Source organism: Salvelinus sp. IW2-2015, linkage group LG4q.1:29, assembly GCF_002910315.2.
Source record: "Salvelinus sp. IW2-2015 linkage group LG4q.1:29, ASM291031v2, whole genome shotgun sequence".
NCBI classification, from domain to species: domain Eukaryota; kingdom Metazoa; phylum Chordata; class Actinopteri; order Salmoniformes; family Salmonidae; genus Salvelinus; species Salvelinus sp. IW2-2015.
The window spans coordinates 20,801,225-20,825,252 of record NC_036842.1 but is presented as its reverse complement, the minus strand read 5'-3'; the positions used below and the strand labels follow the sequence as shown (position 1 = coordinate 20,825,252).

Here is a 24,028-nt window from a genome sequence, read left to right as displayed (position 1 = left end):
TTGTAATTAAGAACTTATTCTTAACTGACTTGCCTAAATAAAAGCTGACTATGACCAGTAGAGTAAAGCATTGGATCACACTAAAAAATCTTACATGTTCAGAGAAGAAAATAATCAAGACTGTGACAAGCATGTTCTATTGTAGTTTTGATTACCGGCCTTTGAATTTTTTTTGTATGCTAAATCTTAAACTTTTGCATAATATAGAAATTACAAATGTTTACACAGCAGAAAATAAACTATACCAATACCACTAAGCAAAACGATTTATCTACCCATAAAAGTGAATACAGTAATGCACACTTTATGCCTCTCAACAGTCATTAGTTAAGAGCTGCACTGATGCCCCCACACCACGAGGCGTCGTGAGTCATTTAGTATCACAGAAACCTTCATAAAATTATACTCTTCGGGATTTGTTTTACTCTATGCGGAAGTTGAAAGTTTCATAACAGTTATGTACACATCGGCTTGTATATGTTGGATATTGTAGTGGTATAATAAATACGTCAACTTAATTAAAGTGTTTATTTACGAAATGGTCAACCTTGGACTCACAAAAGTGGACGATGCGCTTGCAGCAAAACATCCGGTTGGTCCTTTCTCTTTCTACTGCTTCAACATTTTACGCAAGACACTGCTAAATGGTTCCTATAGCTCAGTTGTAGATTACACTTGCTTTGTGTTTTCACGTTTTAAACACGATTATATACATTTGCTAGGTTTTACAGCCTTCCTTGTTCTTCCTTGCTAGTTGTGTTCTCAGATTTCTTACCAGAGCTACCTAACCTGGGACACATATTGAACATCAAATAATCTCTCAAATGATGATTGCATTTTGTATTCAACCCATTTGCGATCTTTCTTCTCTCTCAGGGTTTACAGCAGTATGCTGCCTGTCAGTCTCATGCCTTCATGAAAGGGACAGGGACCTTTATATTGGGTGAGTGACAGACACTCTCCCAATGCTTTGTTTTCACTTCATATAATAACTATTTATTTATGCATAAATGCATCGTGGAGCCTCTTTCACGTACCCTAACATTTCCTGTACTCTCTATTGTAGGGACAAGTGGATTATTTCTCATACAAAAAGTTATTCAGAAGAGGCTTCCATATCCTTTGCAGTGGAACCTGCTGATTTCAACAGGTGAGAGTGTGCCTGTGTTCTCAAATTACAGAATGTGATGTTTAGCTATAACTTTCAGTAATATAGAGTTTAGAATGATTGTCTAAACGTCAATCATGTCTAATGCTTTGTCTCACCTTGTTCCTTTCATTGCCCCCTCTACTCCGCTTCAGCGGCTTCGTCAGTGGGCAGCTATGCAGTGACACGCTGGGAGACAATGAAGTGCACTGACCTATGGATGCTAATAGAGACAGGGAAAGTACCAGACAGAACACCACACAGTGAGTATAGCAGTGGTTCTACTCTACTCTATGCCATTCTATACTACGTGGAGTAAATCTCAATGCTGGTTGTGAAGACGGACACAAAATAAGAGGGGTAGACATTAGGTCAGCGGTTTATTCAGCTCTCAGGTCTCTGACATCGCTCTGTGTTTGTCTGTATTGCAGTAGCAGAGCCTGCCCCTGAGGAACCAGCTGGGCCGAAGAAGACCCCATATGGAGATGTGATGGAATGACCACAGGACATACTCATGTACAGGCAACCCCAGTCCTCTGCTTCACATCTCAACCCTATCAATAAACACATTTATTTATGTATTATGGTTCAACTGTGTCACCATTGGACAATGTTCTGCCATGCTGGACTTAGTTTCACGCGGGTTTAGTGATTGAACCCTTTATATAGATCAGAAAACCGTGTAAGGGTTTTAGTTGATCATGGCATTTTGTCAGATTGGGCCACCCTGACTTGTGTTCAGATGAGTCCTGTATAGTGCATAGTTTATTTAATATATGGAAAAGGTAAGGGAAAAACATTATTATATGTTATAGAGTGGTCCTTGGGGCTTGAGGGTTGAATAAACAATGTCCATTTGATCACATCCTGTAAATACTTCACATGTTGTATTCTGCTCATGTGACAAATAAAAATTGATTTGATTTACTGGGTTTAATGCAATAGAAATCATGTATATCATTAAGCTTTTATCTCCTCAAAGGTAAACCACTGTTGACACATGAGTAAGGGTCAGATTTCCAGACCAATAGGCTGTGAGATTTGGATTTGGAGCGCAGGGTTTTTTCTGGATTAAAAAGGGGGTTTGGTAGGGGGTGTGGCAAAGAGCGTGGCTACATTTTCTAACACATTTTAGAGGCTCCCATCTTGGAGATGAGAGCCTAAAGCTATTTATCTAGGGCTTCCTGAGTGGCGCAGCGGTCTAAGGCAGTGCATCGCTACAGACCCGGGTTCAATCCCAGGCTGTGTCACAGGGCGGCGCACAATTGGCCTAGCGTCGTCTGTGTTAGGGGAGGGTTTAGCCAGGGCGGGCTTTACTTGGCTCATCACTCTCTAGTGACTCCTTGTGGCGAGCCGGGCGCCTTTTGTCATGCATCTGAGAGAAAATGTTGCAGTTTAAAACTTCTTCGGGATTGGTGTCCCTTCCACGGGATGGTAGAGCTAACGTAGGCTAAATCGATTAGCATGAGGTTGTAAGTAACAAGAACATTTCCCAGGACATAGACATATCTGATATTGTCAGAAAGCTTAAATTCTTGTTAATCTAACTGCACTGTCCAATTTTCAGTAGCTATTACAGTGAAAATACCATGCTATTGTTTGAGGAGAGTGCACAATTTTGAACATAAAAAGTTATTAATAAACAAATTAGGCACATTTGGGCAGTCTAGATTCAAAATTTTGAACAGAAATTCAATGGCTCATTCAATGGTTCATCTAAAATGTGGCACATACACTGATGCCATCTAGTGGCCAAAATCTAAATTGCAACTGGGCTGGAATAATACATTATGGCCTTTCTCTTGCATTTCAAAGATTATGTATTATCTTTTACCAGATCTATAGTGTTATATTCTACTACATTCCTTTCACATTTCCATAAACTTCAAAGTGTTTCCTTTCAAATGGTACCAATAATATGCACATCCTTGCTTCAGGGCCTGAGCTACAGGCAGTTAGATTTGGGTATGTCATTTTAGATGAAAATTGAAAAATGGGCTAATCCTTAAGAGGTTTAATGCTAATTTCCCACAATTCTACATATTCTGCCATGGAGCTGAGGATTTTCTTTGCAGTTTTAAAGCTAGTTTCTTTTGCTCAAACAATAAGAAAAATGAATACTGCTAAATTGTTTTGGGAATTTTCCTTTCTCCCTGCAGTCTAGTTTTTATTTTGGTGATTGTTAGTTCTCAGAGATTATATTATTTTAAAATGTATAGGTCCATTATCTTTTCTACATACTTTATATCTGGTTTTAGTCGTTTAAGTTTACACTTAGTTTTATTTTTTTTACACTGTTTGCACTTAGGTGACCCGAAAAAAAAGCTTAGGCGGACCGCCCAAGGATTACAATGGCAGAAAAATCCCTGGAGCAGGATACGAGGGCAAATGTTGTTGCATTTTGACAGAGTTCCACAAAAAAAAAAAAATTGGGATTCAAATTTTAAGCTCATGATCCTGTATTATTTTTTATGCCTTGGTTGGCATGCTGTACGGCTGAAACGAACCAATAGTTTCCTAAATTGCCACTAGTGGTTAGTATGGATCATTGAGGTTTTGTAGAATTCCTGCGCATTTAACACAGTTTGGGACAGGTTATACTAGCAGCATAACATACAGTATATCACTAGGTATAATGCTTTGTTTCTCTTTCATTCAGAATTGACTTTATTTAGCAACTCCTCAACTTTACTTTGAGTCAACAGAGGGTATGAGCAGGATGCCTTACAGGATGCGAAACTATTTGACAAAGGTCTTCTAGAATTGCATTGTAAGGACTGTACTGTCTGTATTCATCCACTTGGTGAATGTGTCTCACACTTTATGTAGGCTAATACTACATCAATTTATCTAGGATATTTTATGATTATAGCTTTTAATCCTTAGTGGATTTTTTTTATTAACACATTTGTGAGTACTTTGCATGATTTGCCTAATTCTGTTCAATTTAAAGTCAATGGAATTTGCGTTGATGAGAGATGGCAAAGAAGTGATGACCGGAGGGAAGAGAAGTCCACACAGACGAGGGTACGCTAATGTGAAGATGTCTGTAATGATACATGACATAATGTTCATTGAACTGAAGCAGTTTAAAATGAATAGGCTAAAACAGATTAGCACAATGTGTTGATTTCCTGTTAGTGATAAGCATTAGTGTTAACGACGTACAGGATTTACCTCTGAAACATCCATTAAATAGATCATGTTTGCTTTTGTCACTTACAGTATATATATATAGTAAATGCTGTGAGTCTGGAGAGGGGGCTTTGGTCACCATTATTTAGACATGCCACCACTAGCTGGCTCACGTATATATATGTAAAGCCACTCACATCTCTCGTGCGAATTTGCTCATTTGGTTGAAGAAGAGGCATGAGAGCGTGAAACTGTGACTATTTGACACTTCAAGTCAGTGTATTCTACCTCCTGTCCGGTCTCATTGCAGTAACGGCCTATAGTCTTATGTGTGTCTTAATCTTCTCATGTCCCAAATGACCAGCTTAACTCATTCTATTGACTCTGACTGACTTTTCAGGACATTCAAGACAATGTGTACGTCCCACACAATGCATTAGCTGATAATCCAAAAATTATAACACCAAGCTTGATCTGGTGTAGTAGTGGCCACGACACCATTTTGCTCCTCCCTTCCTATAGGTATACACTTTTACAAGCACTTTGCTACACCCGCAATAACATCTGCTAAACACGTGTATGTGACCAATAAAATTCTATTTGATTTGAAGATCGTCAAGGATCTCAGCCACCCGAGCCACAGCCTGTTCACCCCGCTACCATCTAGAAGGCGGAGACAGTACAGGTGAATCAAAGCTGGGACTGCGAGACAAACATTCTCTATCTCCATGCCATCAGAATGTTAAATAGTTTCACTAGATGGCCTTCGCCCAGTACCCTGCCCCGAACTTTAGTCACTGTTACTAGCCTTCTCTAGAGTAGAGTTTGTAAGGATTCTAAATATACTGATGCTGGGTAAAACATGAAGATGTAGTATGGTTCAAGCTCCTTTTCTCAAGGCCATTAAAAATCATACCTGAACTAATGCTAACAGGCATATTGGAATTGGTCTGATATTTCTGTCTTCATACATACTAGAGGCACAGTGTGTCATTACTATGTAGTTTGGTATTTACAGTGATTAACAATGCTTCCAAGAACAAGGAAACATTCTTCCATAAGCCCCCTGTCACATAATGAATTCGATAGATGGCTTAGACTAGAGCAAGACATGCATTACAATCTATAAATACATACTGCATGTATTTATAGGAGTCTGAAGGATTTGGCTAAGATATCAGTCCTTTGCATCATTATTGTTATAAAAAACACAGGATCAGCTTCATGGGTGGTAAAAATCAGTATGGGTGTAAATAGAACACAATGCGATTGTATTGTATCTAAAACCCTACCGTGGCACCATTTGCATAACTGAACTAGTTTCCTTTTCAAATTTGTGCAAATATGTGTTTTTCTCACTTAATGGAGGCCAGTGAAACAATAGAGTCTTTTTACACAACTATCCGGAGAAACTAGGTGACCAAAGTCCATTACCTTAGGCACCCAGAAAAGTGCTTAAATAAACCCTCTTAACAATACTAGGCTCCAGAAACTCCAGAAAAGCAGGAACAGAATGAAGGCTTGGAAATGGGGGATACCTAGTCAGTTGTACAACTGAATGCCTTCAACTGAAATGTGTCTTCCGCATTTAACCCAACCCCTCTGAATCAGAGAGGTGCGGGGGGCTGCCTTAATCGACCTCCACATCTTAAGCACCCAGGGAACAGTGGGTTAACTGCCTTGCTCAGGGGCAGAATGACAGATTTTTACCTTGTCAGCTCAGGGATTTGATCCAGCAACCTTTCGGGTTACTGGCCCAACGCTCTAACCACTAGGCAATCCTTGTCATAGATGAGGATTGGATTGGGTTTATTATTTGCGAATAGACATTCACAGTCTAATCTGAAGGCTAAATGAGAGAAAGACTTGGCACTATCTGTTCCCTCCTTTAGCCTCCATCGCTTAAATGTACTTCCACTTTGTCTTCCATTGTGACTCAACTTTGGATAAAAGCCTAAGATTTGAAGCACTTCCCGAAAATAATGCGGTGACCCAGCTCTCAAATGGTTTGCCACATGCACAGTGATATTGCTGAAGGGAGAGACAGAGATACAGAGCACAAGTTAAAAAAAAGATATAATGTGTGTGCGTGTGAGTTGGCCAGTGGGGTGAGGGTAAACCTATGGTTCTAATAAGTAAGATAAACAATAGCAGGGTCAGGGATAATTCCCTCAGTGCACTCATGGTTTAGCTTCCACTCATGAACTGTGGGCACTGTAGTGTGTGTGTGTGTGTGTGTGTGTGTGTGTGTGTGTGTGTGTGTGTGTGTGTGTGTGTGTGTGTGTGTGTGTGTGTGTGTGTGTGTGTGTGTGTGTGTGTGTGTGTGTGTGTGTGTGTGTGTGTGTGTGTGTGTGTGTGTGTGTGTGTGTGTGTGTGTGCGTGCGTGCGCGCGCGCGCGCGCGCGCAGGCTTATGTGTTTGTGTGACTGTGGCGGTGTTTGTGCGTGACAGGGAGAGAGAGACAGAGTGAAAGGAAAAGAAGGAGGGGAGGGAGGCTGGTAGAGAATTGAGGATTAAATTGTCTGACTCTGTGAACCTGCCGATCAGTAAAAGAACACCACTCACATTGGCAGTGCAGCCTATCTCTCTCTGCCACGTGCACACACACATGAGCATGCACACGCACGCACACACACCATCTTTTTCTCTAGCTATGCTACTACATAGGAGCGTGCACTAGCTGACCCCGGTGGAGTAGCCAAAGAGGGTTTACTGTTAGGATAATTCCCTCCAGTAATGACCAAAGCCACTGTGTGTAGGACTTTCTACTGTATGCAATTGTCAAATCCTTTACTATGACAATCAATTTGATCTCACCCTCAGGCATTCAGTGATTCTGTTCACAAAATCAATATGTTATCAATAATGACTAGTACTGTGTTGGTTGGTTTACAGTGAGAGGAGAGAGTAGAAACAGGGATACATCAGAAATGTACCCTATATAAGTTGCAGCATTCCCTGTGACAGAGTGAAACTTAAATTACATCAAATTAAAAGTTGTCCTCAAGGGATGAGAGAAGAATTCAAGTCTGAGCAAGCGAGGCTTGAGGATGAAATGGAAGTGACTTCTCTAATGATGTATCTACATGGAGGAAAGAGGAGATTGCTGTGACTTGTGTTAGTTATAAGAACCTTTTTTCTAAAGATATTTTATGATATGTTTGGTCATATAAAGCTTACAAAGCCCGATATGTTAAACATTCTGAAATATAAGTGGCTTAGTCAGTTAAAACACTTTCATTTATGGAATATAGCGGTAATACAATGCTCTAATCTACAATGTATCACTCGTAGGCTACAATGTATCGTACGCCTATTACTACGTATAAACATTACTGTAAACATCTTGGGTAAAGACTGCCTCTCTTTTTTTTAACAATTAGACCCACATGTAGGGTAAACACACATATTGCCTCACTCATAAAGTGGGCAGGGTATGAATCCTTGGGCGAATAACGTCCGGCTCTATGAATAACAAAAGCACAACTCAAACTTCTGCCTTCCACAAGCTCCTACCAATAAACGCACGGCAATTCTGACGATGACCAATGGCTGCGTCCCTAGACAAATCTGCGCAGACGTTTGAAGGACTGTCCAGTTGAAAAAAAGTATCCTGGAGCTGCAAATGCGGAGAGGGGAAGCAGTGTTTCGTCAATGGAAGACATAAAGAGAAGTTGGTAGAATTTCTATTCAGTTTTGAATAAATATAGTAGGCTAGGCTACTTATTACAAACGAATATTTGTTGTATCACGCGCAAAGTAATAAGACTTTATAACCACGTTATAAGATATATCTTGGTGAGGTTTGAGTTTGCCATTATTCAGTTCAACGATTGACAAATGAATGGCTCTGATAGTGACTGATCGGAGCTGCAAATTGAATTGGTCATCGACAATTTACGGTAGGATTGGCACAAGAAGAGAAGGCAAGACAAGCAGAAGCGGTAAAATGCAGCCTAAAGACACGGAATATTCAACAGATGGGTTACCCAAAGCATTTTTACAAAGTTTGAGGACACTCTTTGACATCCTTGATGACGGGAAGAGAGGGTATGTGCACATATCGGAGATTGAGAGTCGATGGCAAGGGGCAGATACTCATGATTTGCCCGGCGGGGTGCTGGAGTGCCTGAGGCGGGTGGCCCCACCGCATGGTTGCCTGACATTTGAGCGCTTCGTGGCGGGGTTGCGATACTCCATGCTGAACCCGGACAACAACAACCAAATGAAGGGCCAGTCTGCCGTGCACACGGAACACCCGCACTCTAATCAGCACCATCTGCCAGCGCAAAAACCAGCCCCGCTCTCTGCCTGCTCTGTCGGAACTCGGATTGAAAACAAAGTTATTCCACTGGATTCGAGCAACGGGACCAACAATACGCATCACCACCGCGCGTCCTCACTTCAGAGTCGGTCCAGACATGAGGAGGGGAACACTGGATACCCAGTCACCTCTGCCGCAGGTGGCCCCATGCGGTACACCAATGCGGGTTATGAGAGATCAGGCAGAAGTTTGGAACGGATTCCCATTGTGCTCGAAAGCGGTTCGTATCGAGCAGATTCGGCTCGAATGGTGAAGCAAGCGCATCCACAGCAGAGTCGGGTGAGGTCCATAGAGTCCCTTGCGCTCGAGTCACCAAGCCTCCAAAAACCAAGTAAGTTTGAATGTCACTCTTGATTGATTTCACATTGTGATAAATTAAATAAATATCTGAATGAGTATTGAGTGGGTCTGCAGGAGAGATTAATTATCTAAGATCAGGACCAGTCATCCATCTCTCTCTCTCTCTCGCTGTCTCTCTCCATGGGTGTATTTTGTTTCTCAGTAGGGTAAGCGATCACGAAAGACTCAAGGATGTAAAGCTCATTGATCGTCACTCAGTAATACGATCAAGTGGGTTGTAAACCGGTCAGGACTATTCTGCTGCCTCAGTCTCATTGACCCAGCTGTGGACATAGAGTATGAAACACACACACGAGCATTTATCATCGCTATACCAGACACACAGACATCCTCTCACTAAACCTCTGCAGCTCAACAGGTTTTAAGTTCCAGGTTACAAAATGTTTAGCATCAAACTAAATCAGTGGTGTAAAGTACTTAAGTAAAAATACATTAAAGTATCTACTTAAGTTGCTTTTTGGGGTATCTGTACTTTACAATTTATATTTTTGACTACTTTTACTTTACTACATTTCTTAAGAAAATAATGTACTTTTTACTCCATACATTTTCCCTGACACCAAAAGTAGTCATTACATTTTGAATGCTTAGCAAGACAGGAAAATGGCCCAAATCACACAATTATCAAGAGAACATCCCTGGTCATCCCTACTGCCTCTGATCCTCTGGGCACACTAAACACAAATGCTTCGTTTGTAAATTATCTCTGTGTTGGAGTGTGCCCCTGGCTATCTGTAAATTTTAAAAACACTAAAATGGTGCGGTCTGGTTTGCTTAATATAAGGAATTTGACATTATTTATACTTTTACTTTTAATTTTGATACTTAAGTATTTTTAAAACCAAGTACTTTTAGACTTTTATTCAAGTAGTATTATACTGGGTGACTTTCACTTTTACTTGAGTAATTTTGTATTAATGTATCTTTAATTTTACACAAGTAGGACAATTGGGTACTTTTCCCACCACTGGACTAAGTGTCAGCTGCCTTCTGAGCTCTTGATGCATGCAGTCTCGCAGGTTGACATTTATTGTCATGAATCTTGCCCTGGAGGCAGAACTGAGTGATTTCCTCTAGATGGGCCAGCTGCAAAGTCAATATTGGCTATGTGTGATCCACCGCCTCCATTCGGTCTTATGTAGACTAGTAACATTTGAAATTGCTTTTGTTTTTTTACATTGGATAAAAGTAGAGATTCAGAGCTACAAAATGGTATATCATACACTGCAGTTGAGAAACAATGAGAAAGTAATTCTGCTTTGAAAGTTGATAAACTTGTAACCCCACTTTTGAGAAAATGTCCCTTGAATATTTTGGTACACCTACTGGAGAGCTCGTCTTTGTCTACACCTATTCAGCATCGTTCACACACCCTTAAGCCTTAGCCCCACCCATCTCTTTCAAAACTTCAGGTAAAAATACACTTCATCAGGTACTTGGCCTATATCCTAATCTGACTTTGAAAGTGTCCAGATAAAAATATTTTATTTATATTTTATAATTAGCTTATTAGATGATGCTTACCCAGACACTTGTCTAAATTGATGGGTCATGTGAAAGAAATTCTATAACCACCCCCAACCACATCTAGAAAAGTGGATGGGTCACTGTTGTCTAGACATGTACAGTACACATGTTCATGATATACAATAGATGTCCGTAACCACCCCCAGACATACCTGGCTAACTTGATGGGTCATGTAATCATTCTCTTGCGAAGTAGAGTCTTTTGTTTAGACATGTAGCCAGCTAGCTAGCTAAACAATGAACCATAATCCCAGCCCATAGCTACAGTACAAATGGATTGTCATAGCTAGCCACAATGCATGAAATGCTAGAGTATGAATCTGCAGCTAGCTAAAACTAACCAACTAGGGTCAATGTTAGCTTTCTGAGATACAAATAATATTACTACACAGATCATACACGTAATGTTAGCTAGCGAGCCAGAAAGCTAATGTTTGCTAGCTAACTAACAGTCTTTTTTATTTAATTGAACCTTTATTTAACTTGGCAAGTCAGTTAAGAACAAATTCTTATTTACAATGACGGCCTACTCCGGGCAAACCCGGACGATGCTGGGCCAATTGTGCGCCGCCCTGGCTAGTGGAAAGATTCCTGTCTTTTTCCGTGGCTAAACCAACTAGGCTCATAATCTAAAAATTGTATTCATATTTACAGATGGCATACACGTTTGTTATTAAGGCACATGAAAGTTTGCATGTTTCAGAAGGCATTTCTGTAAAAAAAAATGCATTTTGATAAAATTAAAATTAAAATGCCTCTCCTGTGAAGTAGTGACTTCTGAATTTTTTTTATTTAACCTTTATTTAACTAGGCAAGTCAGTTAAGAACAAATTCTTATTTACAAGGACGGCCTACGAACACTGGGTTAACTGCCTTGTTCAGGGGCAGAATGACAGATTTTCACCTTGTCAGCTCGGGGATTTGATCCAGCAACCTTTCGGGTACTGGCGCAATACTCTAACCACTAGGCTACCTGCCGCCCCAAATACGCCTTGATTATTGAAACGAGTCACATATTGTAACAATTCATGAAAACAAACATTTCCTTTTTGGTCGTAATTTAAGGTTAAGGTTAGGCATAAGGTTAGCAGTGTGGTTAAGGTTAAGGTTAGTGTTAGGTTTAAAATCAGATTTTATGACTGTGGCTGTGCCAGCTAGTGACCACTATGCAGAGCTGCCTCCAAGGCAAGATTCATGACAATAAATGCCAACCTGCTGCAGTCTCATTCCTGCCTTAGTCATCCATATAAGTTCCAGGCAGTTTGTGGTTATACAGTTTGTTTTTGATTTGTTGATCTTGTCAGGCTGTTTAGGGATTACATGTCCTTACTTAAATATATATAAGAAACAACTTTTCAGTTATAGTCACAATTCTCTTAACCGTTAGGTTACCTGCCGCATCAGCTCCATACCAATTCCATCATGCATTGCACAGTGGAGTGAACACACTGTAAAAAGTGACTATTTGAATTTAAAAAAAATTGTGTCAACTGGTTACAATTACATGAGTTAGGTTTTCTCAATTGAAAAAAACTACATTTGTTGAAACCAAATATATGACTCAATGCCAACTGTTATATTTGATTATTAACAAACCTACTGTATGTTTCAAGTTGCAACCTGTTTCTTTAAATACTCAACTTACTAAAAAATATCATAAATGAAAATGATTACAGTATATAAATAACACATTTTAGTTGATTTTTCACTTTGGAATTACCCATCTACATTTCTTCAATTGGGTTACAAGCAGTTACATCAATTTATTGTTAATCAAGATATTAAGTTGGTTCCATAACATGAAATAATGACACTTTCTTTGCATAAGACTTTCAAATTAACTGGTTAAAATAATGTAATCCAATGGTGACCATCTCATTAGTCTACTCATAACCACTCATTTTGCATCATCATGATGATGATGACACTTTGCTTCTTGAAAGTCCAATATCTTAAAATCTTGACTGCTGACATGCAAAACATTTTGGGACTGTATCAACAGTGGACTAATGAAAAAGAAACCAAAAGTTAGTTTTTGAGTGGATTTTCCATTTATTAAAATTCAGTGCTGGCAGTCAACATATAATAATAAAATAATAAAAACAGAACACATTACCTGGAATGACATTCACTCTCACAGGTGGCCAAAAATAACAAACTGAAAGCCACAGACCCAATAGGCCACGCCTACAACTCTTCTGATAGGCTGCTGCCACTACATTGCACGCACCGCTATGCAATGTGAATGTGCATGACGTGTTGAAAACAATTTAGAATCTTTCATTCAAAAAAAAAAATCACATTGATCTGTCAAAGTCGTTATTTGATTTCAGACTAATATAATAGGTTGAAAGAACCAAAGCGTGATTTTGGGTCATACCAATCAGAAAAAGCACTTCAGATGAAGAACTGTACCGTCCTACTTTTTACAGTGCAGGAGAAGTACTGTGCAATAGGCTCCATTTTGAGTCAGCTAACTGATTCCCAGCAACGGATCTTTTGATCACATCCTTTCTTTTAGTGTGAAGGTGCCTAATCTGAGCTTGTCATCACAGCCTTGTAACTTCTAATTTGACCTGACCTACACACATGCTAACACCAAACCTAACCCTACACTACACACATACTGCTAGTGTCAGTGTTTATGGACAGCGCTCTTCAATAATTTAGCTGTTTGTTCTCTCCCTCTATGTGAAGATGATAAGACCATTCACACCGCTGCTGTACATTTTCTAGCCCTGGAACCATTGGAACCACTGCCAAATTGCCACATTAGAACAGAGAACCAGAGCCCACAGCTAGGGGCCACAGCTAGGGGTCAATCCTTCCACACTCGCTGGTATTTTACTAATGGGTGAGCTCAGCTAACTAACCACCATTATTTCAAAGCCCTGGTATGCCTTTTAAATCTCTCCGCTCCAGTGAAGAGTGTGTAATTGAGTAATTGGTCTCCAACTTGTCCAGCGTGAGTCACAGATCATGTCTCAAATTCCTCAGGATGCTTAGCCAGAGTTTAGACTGGGGTCTGGACTGCTGCTAACGGGATCATCAGCCCAACCTTTCCTGGTCCTTTCCTGGTGCCCTCATTAGACTGGCCTGTGTTCACCGAGGTCGGGAAAGCCATGGAGAAAATCCTGCTTTGTCACATGCATCACGCAAGCACGCTCACACACACACACACGCGCGCTTTCTCACACACGCACGCTCTCTCTCTCTCTCTAATGGCCTTGCTAAATCCAAGCCTGTCTGTCTGTATAACTGGGAATGTCTGAAGCTATAACTGTGACATGTCTATGTCCGTGAAGAAGCAGCATGGAGGCCCTGGCTAGCGACTTACGTCAGTGCCACAGAGCCACTCTAGAGGAGCCTGTACATGGGATTGGAAAGTGTGGTGAATGGTGATGTTAACTCCCCCAGCAAACCCGCTGGATTAGCGGAGATTACCACACGCAGGGTAATTGAGGCACGGCAGCTGTGAAATCCTGCCCACCCCTGAAGAAGCGGCCATTACCCTGCACTCCCTCTCTCTCTGGCACCCTATTCTCTACATAGTGCACTATATAGGGAATAGAGTGACATTTGGGATGCAGTCTCTTCTTGGGGGATGTCCAAAACCATGGATAGAGGTCACGGCTGCCCCTGTGGTACTCAGTGAAGAGGCTGATGTGGTATTGGAGCAGGGTAATGGGCCAGCGGTGGTGCTGGATTGTGGGCTATGGTTTACAGAGCTACTGACCCCAATGCTTTAGTGTCCTGCCAAGGTTATGCTGAATTAAAGGCATAATAACAATTATCACTCCTCTGGAGCACTGGAAAATAATTCACACACTTTTAAAGGCAGCTTCTGGACAGCATCACTGTGTGGGTGAAATGACATCCATGCTATACGATGCTCTAAACATTAGGAAAGATGTAACATTTTTCATGACTGCAGATCCTGCTGTTCTATCTCTGTGTATCTGAGCAGTGAGCTGTAGGCAGCCAGACAGGCGGAGGAGGCTGTGTGGAAGAGGTTGGACAGAGAGAGAGAGAGAGCCTGTCAGAGCTTGCCTTCCTGACCCGTCTGACTGCAGATTAGCTGTGAGGTGTGAGGAACAACTCACCTCAGGAAAAACTGGCTCTGGAGCCAGACACACACACACACACACACACACACACACAACAGGGGAGGCGCAGAGTACAGGAGGGACATTCTTTGTCAGCCGTTACAGCTCAAGACAACATGACATCACCTGTGGATGGATGGAGCAATAGAAACTGCTATAAAGACATCCCTCAACTGCCTGGAATGTTATTCATTCACAGCACAACAGAGTTAGAAATGTAGCACAGGCATAGTCAGTGCCATATGTGATAATGTCAATATTTCCATCAACACTGAGTTAATAATAGACAATGCTACAGTATTTGTAAAACTATTGTTAGCCTTCTATCCAAGCGTTAAAGAGACTCTATAATGAGTGCAAATAAAATGAGCTGAGTCTAGATCAGTTGAGTGTGATCGAATAAGCCTACAGGTTCCCCCGTGGGTCACCATCTTATCTTCAGCTGAGCAGCATTCATGCTCTGTTGGGCAGATTCTGACCCTGATATGATGATTTCAATACTAACTAACTATCTTTCTTGCTGTCTCTCTCACTGTCTCGCTCTTTCTCTTCTCTATACTCTCTCTCACTGACTGGCTCTTTCTCACATGCTCCCTCAACCTAACCTCTCCTCTGCTGTACAATCAAAATAGTTTTCATCACAATTTCTTGCTGCTGGAATGGAAAACAGTACATGTACCTGTTGTGTTTATGTGTTTAGACCAAATGGGAAATGGCACATCGACAGGGGAAACCATTTCAATCAGCAATGCTGTTATAAGGTGTGCAAATGAGGCTTACATACACCGGTAAACAATATCCTCTTTGGGTGCCAGAGTCCAACTTGAAGACTATCTAGAAACACTAAACTAGGGGCTTTACATATTTCCCCTAACATATTTGGCCACTCTGAACCCCACATACTTCTGCCCTCAAGGAATTATATCCAGTTACTGATTAACAGGATTTCTGGGAGTCATGATACAACATGGAAGAGTATCATGTTTGTTCTGCTCTGTTATCTACTATCACCTGAACTTGCATTTTCTTCTCATCTCCCCCCTCAGGCTTGTAATTTGTCCACATTCAATACAACCAGAGTGAAACCTCATCTCTCAGTTGATATTGGTTAGCAGGGAGGTTAGCATCCTCGTGTGGCCACCATAGGCACTGCAGGATGTCTCTCACACAAAATCAAATCAAATTGTATTTGTCACATGTGCCGAATACAATAGGTGTAGACCTTACAGTGAAATGCTTATTTACAAGCCCTTAAACAACAATGCAGTTAAGAAAAATAAATGTTAAGAAAGTATTTACTAAAATAAACTGAAGTAAAAAATAAATAAAAAGAAGAAAAATAACAAATAATTAAAGAGCAACAATAAAATATCAGTAGCGGGGCTATATACAGGGGTACCGGTACAGAGTCAATGAGCGGTGGCACAGGTTAATCGAGGTAATTGAGGTAATATGTACATGTAGGTAGAGGTAAAGTAACTATGCATAGATATTAAACAGAGAGTAGCAGCAGCGTAATGCAAATATGGGACGACAATGCAAATAGTCCGGGTAGCCATTTGATTAGCTGTTCAGGAGTCTTAGGGGGTAGAAGCTGTTAAGAAGCCTTTTGGACCTAGACTTGGCGATCCGGTACCGCTTGCTGGAGACTTTGGCAAATTTTAATGGGGTTTCTCTAACACTGCCTGGTATAGAGTTCCTGGATGGCAGAAAGCTTGGCCCCAGTGATGTACTGGGCCGTACGCACTACCCTCTGTAGTGCCTTGCGGTCGGAGGCCGAGCAGTTGCCATACCAGTTGGTGATGCAACCAGTCAGGATGCTCTCAATGGTGCAGCTGTAGAACTTTTTGAGGATCTGAGGACCCATGCCAAATCTTTTCAGTCTCTTGAGGGGGAATAGGAGTTGTCGTGCCCTCTTCACGACTGTCTTGGTGTGTTTGGACCATGATAGTTCGTTGGTGATGTGGACACCAAGGAACTTGAAGCTCTCAACCTGCTCCACTACAGCCCCGTTGATGAGAATAGGGGCGTGCTCAGTCCTCCTTTACCTGTAGTCCACGATCATCTCCTTTGTCTTGATCACGTTGAGGGAGAGGTTGTTATCCTGTCTCTGACCTCTTCACTATAGACTGTCTCATCGTTGTCAGTGAGACACACACACACACACTCACAAGATTTGGGGTGGGTTTGTGGTGATAATGTGTTAGTCTGATGTTATCTCTGGTGATTCTAGGCTGGGAGACACAGTTCAGTTCTATCATACAGTGGCAAGAAAAAGTATGTGAACCCTTTGGAATTACCTAGATTTCTGCATAAATTGGTCATCAAATTTGATCTGATCTTCATCTAAGTCACAACAATAGACAAACATAGTGTGCTTAAACTAATAACACACAAATTATTGTATTTTTCTTCTCTATATTGAATACATAATTTAAACATTCACAGTGTAGGGTGGAAAAGGTATGTGAACCCCTAGGCTAATGACTTCTCCAAAATCTAATTGGAGTCAGGAGTCAGCTAACCTGGAGTCCAATCAATGAGACGAGGTTGGAGATGGTGGTTAGAGCTGCCTTAGCCCAAAAAACCATCAAAATTTGAGTTTGCTATTCAAACTCAAATTTGCCTGATGTGAACCATGCTTCGAACCAAAGAGATCTCAGAAGACCTAAGATTAAGAATTGTTGACTTGCATAATCAAATACAATTTATTTATAAAGCCCTTCTTACATCAACTGATATCTCAAAGTGCTGTACAGAAACCCAGCCTAAAACCCCAAACAGCAAGCAATGCAGGTGTAGAAGTACATAAAGCTGGAAAAGGTTACAAAGGTATCTCTAAAAGCCTTGATGTTCATCAGTCCACGTTAAGACAAATTGTATAGAAATGGAGAAAGTTCAGCACTGTTGCTACTCTCCCTAGTAGTGGCCGTCCTGCAAAGATGACTGCAGAGTACAGCGCAGAATGCTCAATGAGGTTAAGAAGCATTCTTGGGTGTCAGCTAAAGACTTACAGAAGTCTCTGGAACATGCTAACATCTCTGTTGGCGAGTCTACGATACGTAAAACACTAAACAAGAATGGTATTCATGGGAGGACACCACGGAAGAAGCCACTGCTGTCCAAAAAAAAAACATTGCTGCACGTCTGAAGTTTGCAGAAGTGCACCTGGATGTTGCTATGTTCCACAGCACTACGGCAGAATATTTTGTGGACAGATGAAAGTTGAGTTGTTTGGAAGGAACACAACACTATGTGTGGGAAAAAAAGGCACAGCACACCAACATCAACACCTCATCCCAACTGTGAAGTATGGTGGAGGGAGCATCATGGTTTGGGGCTGCTTTCCTGCCTTAGGGCCTTGACAGCTTGCCATCATTGACGGAAAAATGAATTCCCAAGTTTATCAAGACATTTCTAATCAACTAAAATGTAATTGTATTTGTCACATGCGCCGAATACAACAGGTGTAGACGTTACAGTAAAATGCTTTCTCACAAGCCCTTAGCCCTTAATCATCAATACAGTTTTAAGAAGTAGAAAATAATTGAGGAGCAGCAGTAAAATAACAATAGCGAGGCTATATACAGGGGGCACCGGTATAGAGTCAATGTGCGGGGGCACCGGTTAGTCGAGGTAATTGACATAATATATATATGTGCGTAGAGTTATTAAAGTGACTTATGCATAGATAATAACAGAGAGTAGCAGCAGCATAAAAGAGGGGGGTGGGGGTGCAAATGGTCTGGGTAGCCATTTGATTGGATGTTCAGGAGTCTTATGGTTTGGGGGTTGAAGCTGTTTAGGAGCTTCTTGGACCTAGACTTGGCACTCCGGTACCGCATGCCGTGCGGTAGCATAGAGAACAGTCTATGACTAGGGTGGCTGGAGTCTTTGAAAAAATGTTGGTCCTTCCTCTGACACCGCCTAATATAGAGGTCCTGGATGGCAGGAAGCTTGGCCCCAGTGATGTACTGGGCCGTACGCACTACCCTCTGTAGTGCCTTGCGGTCGGAGGCTGAACAGTTGCCATACCAGGCAGTGATGCAACCAGTCAGGATGCTCTCGATGGTGCAGCTGTAGAACCTTTTGAGGATCTGAGGACCCATGCCAAATCTTTACAGTCTCCTGAGGGGGAATAGGTTTTGTCTTGCCCTGTCTTGGTGTGCTTGGGCCATGTTAGTTTGTTGGTGATGTGGACACCAAGGAACTTCAAGCTCTCAACCTGCTCCACTACAGCCCCTTCGATGAGAATGGGGGGCGTGCTATGTCCTCCTTTTCCTGTAGTCCACAATCATCTCCTTATTCTTGATCACATTGAGGGAGAGGTTGTTGTCCTGGCACCACACTGCCAGATTTCTGACCTCCTCCATATAGGCTGTCTCGTCGCTGTTGGTGATCAGGCCAACCACTGTTATGTCATCGAGAAACTTAATGATGGTGTTGGAGTTGTGCCTAGCCATGCCGTCATGAGTGAACAGAGAGTACAGGAGGGGACTGAGCATGCAGGAAGTCCAGGATCCAGTTGCAGAGGGAGGTGTTTAGTCCCAGGGTCCTTAGCTTAGTGATGAGCTTTGAGGGCACTATGGTGTTGAACGCTGAGCTGTAGTCAATGAATATCATTCTCACATAGATGTTCCTTTTGTCCTGGTGTGAAAGGGCAGTGTGGAGTGTAATAGAGATTACATCATCTGTGGATCGGTTGCGGCGGTATCCAAATTGGAGTGGGTCTAGAGTTTCTGGGATAATGGTGTTGATGTGAGCCATGACCAGCCTTTCAAAGCACTTCATGGCTACAGACGTGTGTGCTACGGGTCGGTAGTCATATAGGCAGGTTACCTTAGTGTTTTTGGACACAGGGACTATGGTGGTCTGCTTGAAACATGTTGGTATTACAGACTCAGACAGGGAGAGGTTGAAAATGTCAGTGAAGACACTTGCCAGTTGGTCATCGCATGCTCAGTGTACACGTCCTGGTGATCCGTCTGGCCCTGCGGCCTTGTGAATGTTGACCTCTTTAAAGGTCTTACTCACATCACGCTCGCTGCGGCGATCACACAGTCATCCGGAACAGCTGATGCTCTCATGCATGTTTCAGTGTTACTTGCCTCGAAGCGAGCATAGAAGTTATTTAGCTCGTCTGGTAGGCTCGTGTCACTGGGCAGCTCTCAGCTGTGCTTCCCTTTGTAGTCTGTAATGGTTTGCAAGCCCTGCCACATCCGATGAGTGTCGGAGGCGGTGTAGTACGATTCAATCTTAGTCCTGTGTTGAAGCTTTGCCTGTTTGATGGTTCGTCGGAGGGCATAGCAGGATTTCTTATAAGCTTCCGGGTTAGAGTCCCGCTCCTTGAAAGTGGCAGCTTTACCCTTTTGCTCAGTGCGAATGTTGCCTGTAATCCATGGCTTCTGGTTGGGGTATGTATGGTCACTGTAGGGACGTTGTCATCGATGCACTTATAGATGAAACCAGTGACTGATGTGGTGTACTCCTCAATGCCATCAGAATAATCCCGGAACAAATTCCAGTCTGTGCTAGGAAAACAGTCCTGTATCTTTGCATCTGCTTCATCTGACCACTTTTTTATTGACCGAGTCACTGATGCTTCCTGCATTCATTTTTTCTTGTAAGCAGCAATTAGGAGGATAGAATTATGGTCAGATTTGCCAAATGGAGGGCGAGGGAGAGCTTTGTACACGTCTCTGTGTGTGGAGTAAATGTGGTTTATAGTGTTTTTCCCCTCTGGTTGCACATTTAACATGCTGATAGAAATGAGGTAAAACAGATTTAAGTTTCCCTGTATTAATCCGCTAGGAGCGCCGCCTCTGGATGAGCATTTTCCTGTTTGCTTATGGCGGTATACAGCTCATTGAGTAGGGTCTTAGTGCCAGCATCGGTCTGTGGTGGTATGTAGAAAGCTACGAAAAATACAGATGAAACTTTCTAGGTAGATAGAGTATCTCATGACAAGCCGTAGACCACACTACCACAGGCGAGCAAAACCTTGAGACTTGCTTAGATATCGTGCACCAGCTTTTGTTTACAAATATGCATAGAGTAAATCCCTCTCATCCGACTCATTAAAGAGAAATTCTTCGTCCAGTTCAAGGTGAGTAATCGCTGTTCTGATTTCCAGAGGCTCTTTTCAGTCATAAAAGATGGTAGCAGCAACATTATGTACAAAATAAGTTACAAAAAATTTGAAAAAACAAACAAAATAGTATGGTTGGTTAAGAGCCCATGAAACGGTAGCCATCCTTTCTGGCGCCATTACATTTTGAAGGAGAATGTTAGGCTATCTGTCCGCCAATTGAAGCTCAACAGAAGTTGGGTGATGCAACAGGACAACGACCCAAAACACAGACGTAAATCAACAACAGAATGGCTTCAACAGAAGAAAATACGCCTCCTGGAGTGGCCCAGTCAGAGTCCTGACCTCAACCTGATTGAGATGCTGTGGCAAGACCTCAAGAGAGTGGTTCACGCCAGACATCCCAAGAATATTGCTGAACTGAAACAGTTTTGTAAATTGGAATGGTCCAAAATTCCTCCTGACCGTTCTGCAGGTCTGATCCGAAACTACAGAAAACATTTGGTTAAGGTTATTGCTGCCAAAGGAGGGTCAACCAGTTATTAAATCCAAGGGTTCACATACTTTTTCCACCCTGCATTGTGAATGTTTACATGGTGTGTTCAGTAAAGACATGAAAACGTATAATTGTTTGTGTGTTATTAGTTTAAGCAGACTGTGTTTGTCTATTGTTGTGACCTAGATGAAGATCAGATCAAATTCTATGACCAATTTATGCAGAAATCCAGGTATATCCAAAGGGTTCACATACTTGTTCTTGCCACCGTAGATAAAAACCTTCATCCACTGAACACAACAGAGTGGGTCAGAACTTCTCTCGTCTCTGGCTTTCATGCCCACCTAGCTCTATGTATTTGATACTAACATTATATAAGAGCAAAGATAGCCAAACACTAACATGTACCTAAAGATGATGTTATTCCTTACAGCAAATGGTTATGTTTTCATTTGATGTGATGGGTACCCAGAAGCATATACAGAGTTCCAACAGTATTGGGACAGTGACACATTTTTCTTGTTGTTTTGGCTCTGTACTCCCGCACTTTGGGTTTGAAATGATACAGTGACTATGAAGTTAAAGTGCAGACTGTCAGCTGTAATTTGAATGAATCGTGAATAATGACGAGTGAGAAAGTTAGATGCACAAGTATCATACCCCCAAGACATGCTAACCTCTCACCATTACAATAACAGGGGAGGTTAGAATTATTTGGAGGGGTATGATATTTGTGCATCTGTAACTTTGTCACTCATCATTATTCATGATTCATTCAGGATTATCAGTAATTATGGTAGCATCCACATGAATGTAGAAGTGTTTAGAAACATATTCTATTCTTATTTACAATAAAAGTGAATCCAAAATGGCACAATACATTTACCATTAATTTCTATTGGGCACAAAATAATCTGAAACACAAACAAAACAAGCAACATTTCCATAGACATATGTTCTATCCAAAATTACAACCAACTAGTTGCAGCATTACCACAAAAAATGGAGGAGGCAGGTAGAAGGGGGGAAAAGTAAGGAACTTGTCTGTCGGCCCTGCGTTAAAGACCAAAATTGGTTAAAGAAAACTGTGATAAATAAAAATATATACCAGTTTCATTTAAGGAACAAAAAATTGGCAGCTGTGCCATATAAATTGCAAAATAGTTGGGAACAGATTTTCGATGTACCTGTCACGATCGTCATGGGAAGAAGTGGACATAAGCGCAGCGTGGTACGTGTTCATTCTATTTATTTATTAACTGAACACCGACAACAACTAAACAAAATACGAACGTGACGTTCTGCAGGGCAAAATAACAACCAGTGCAAAATTAAGAACCCACAAATGAAAGAGAGAAAAAGGACTGCCTAAGTATGATTCCCAATCAGAGACAACGATAGACAGCTGCCTCTGATTGGGAACCACACTCGGCCAAAAACAAAGAAATAGAAAACATAGAAATAAAGAAACTAGAATGCCCACCCAAGTCACACCTTGGCCTAACCCAAAATAGAGAATAAAAACCTCTCTATGGCCAGGGCGTGACAGTATCCCCCCCAAAGGTGCGGACTCCGGCCGCAAAACCTGACTCTAAAGGGGAGGGTCCGGGTGGGCATCCCTTACGGCGGCGGCTCCGGTGCGGGACGTAGACCACACTCCGCCCGCAGATCCCTCCGCTTTGGTGGCAGCCCTGGTGCATAGACCTTCACTGGAGGAACCGGGCCGCAGATCATCGCCAGAGGAACCAGACCACCGATCATCGCCGGAGGCTCCGGACTGGGGACCGTCGCTGCAGGCCCCGGACTGGGGACCGTCGCTGCATGCCCCGGACTGGGGACTGTCGCTGGAGGCTCCGGACTGGGGACCGTCGCTGGAGGCTCTGAACTGGGGAGACACACTGCAGGCCTGGTGCGTGGAGCAGGCACAGGACTCACCGGGCTGGAGAGACACACTGGAGGCCTGGTTCGTGGAGCAGGTACAACCCGTCCTGGCTGGATACCCACTTCAATCCAGCAAGTGCGGGGCACCAGCACAGGACGCACTGGCCTGTGAAAGCACACTGGAGATCTGGAGCTTAGAGCTAGCACAAACCCTCCTGGCTGAATCACCACTTTAACCCGGGACGTTCGAGGCGCAGACACAGGACGCACTGGGCAGGATATCCCTGTCCGAGGAGGCGCACTGGAGACCAGGAGCGCTGAGCCGGCACCACCCTTCCTGGCTGGATACCCCTCTTTACGCGGCAGGTACGGAGAGGATGTACTGCACGCACCGGGCTGTGACTTTGCACTGAAGGCTTGCACTGAAGGCACGGTGCGTAAAACCGGAAAACATGGCACTGGAACCGTGACCAACTCCTCTCGCCCCGCTCGCCAACCCGTGTGCCTCCCCCAATTTGTTGGGGGGGGTTGCCTCTTGTGCTCCCGTCTCTGCCGTAACTGTTTCCATGGCAGGCTTTTGTCGCCTGCCATGATCTCCTCCCATGTCCACTATGTCCTAAACTCCCTTCTCTCCCGTGCCCAGGATCCCTTCTCCTCCTGGCCACGCTGCTTGGTCCTTTTGTGGTGGGTTCTTCTGTCATGTTCGTTGTATTGAGGAGACCAAGGCGCAGCGTGTTATGAATACATTCTTCTTTTAATGAAGGAAGAACACTGAACAAAGTAACAAAGTAACAAAGTAACAAAGTAACAAAGTAACAAAGTAACAAAGTAACAAAGTAACAAAGTAACAAAGTAACAAAGTAACAAAGTAACAAAAACGACCGTGAAGCTATACCAAACGAGTGCTGAAACATAGACAAGAACCCACGAAACCAAAAGGGAAAATGGCAACTTAAATAGGATCC

The 24,028-nt window shown here is 42.4% G+C and overlaps 2 protein-coding genes across 2 annotated transcripts in view; both read left to right on the top strand.

Moving 5' to 3' along the window:
* The first annotated feature begins 427 nt into the window (after positions 1-427).
* tmem141 (transmembrane protein 141) lies at positions 428-2,074 on the top strand. The gene is made up of 5 exons (XM_023983216.2): positions 428-592; positions 877-943; positions 1,067-1,150; positions 1,303-1,410; positions 1,579-2,074. The coding sequence occupies exons 1-5, from the start codon at positions 539-541 to the stop codon at positions 1,644-1,646; spliced, it is 381 nt and encodes a 126-aa protein (XP_023838984.1). The 5' UTR covers positions 428-538; the 3' UTR covers positions 1,647-2,074.
* Positions 2,075-7,804: 5,730 nt separating this feature from the next.
* Positions 7,805-24,028, top strand: part of LOC111961624 (suppressor APC domain-containing protein 2) — a 29,369-nt gene continuing 13,145 nt past the window's right edge. Inside the window, exons 1-2 of the mRNA XM_070442239.1 lie at positions 7,805-8,936; positions 14,825-14,833. Of these exons, the coding sequence (XP_070298340.1) occupies positions 8,126-8,936; positions 14,825-14,833 (820 nt within the window). The 5' untranslated portion in view covers positions 7,805-8,125. The remainder of the gene's footprint in view (positions 8,937-14,824; positions 14,834-24,028) is intronic.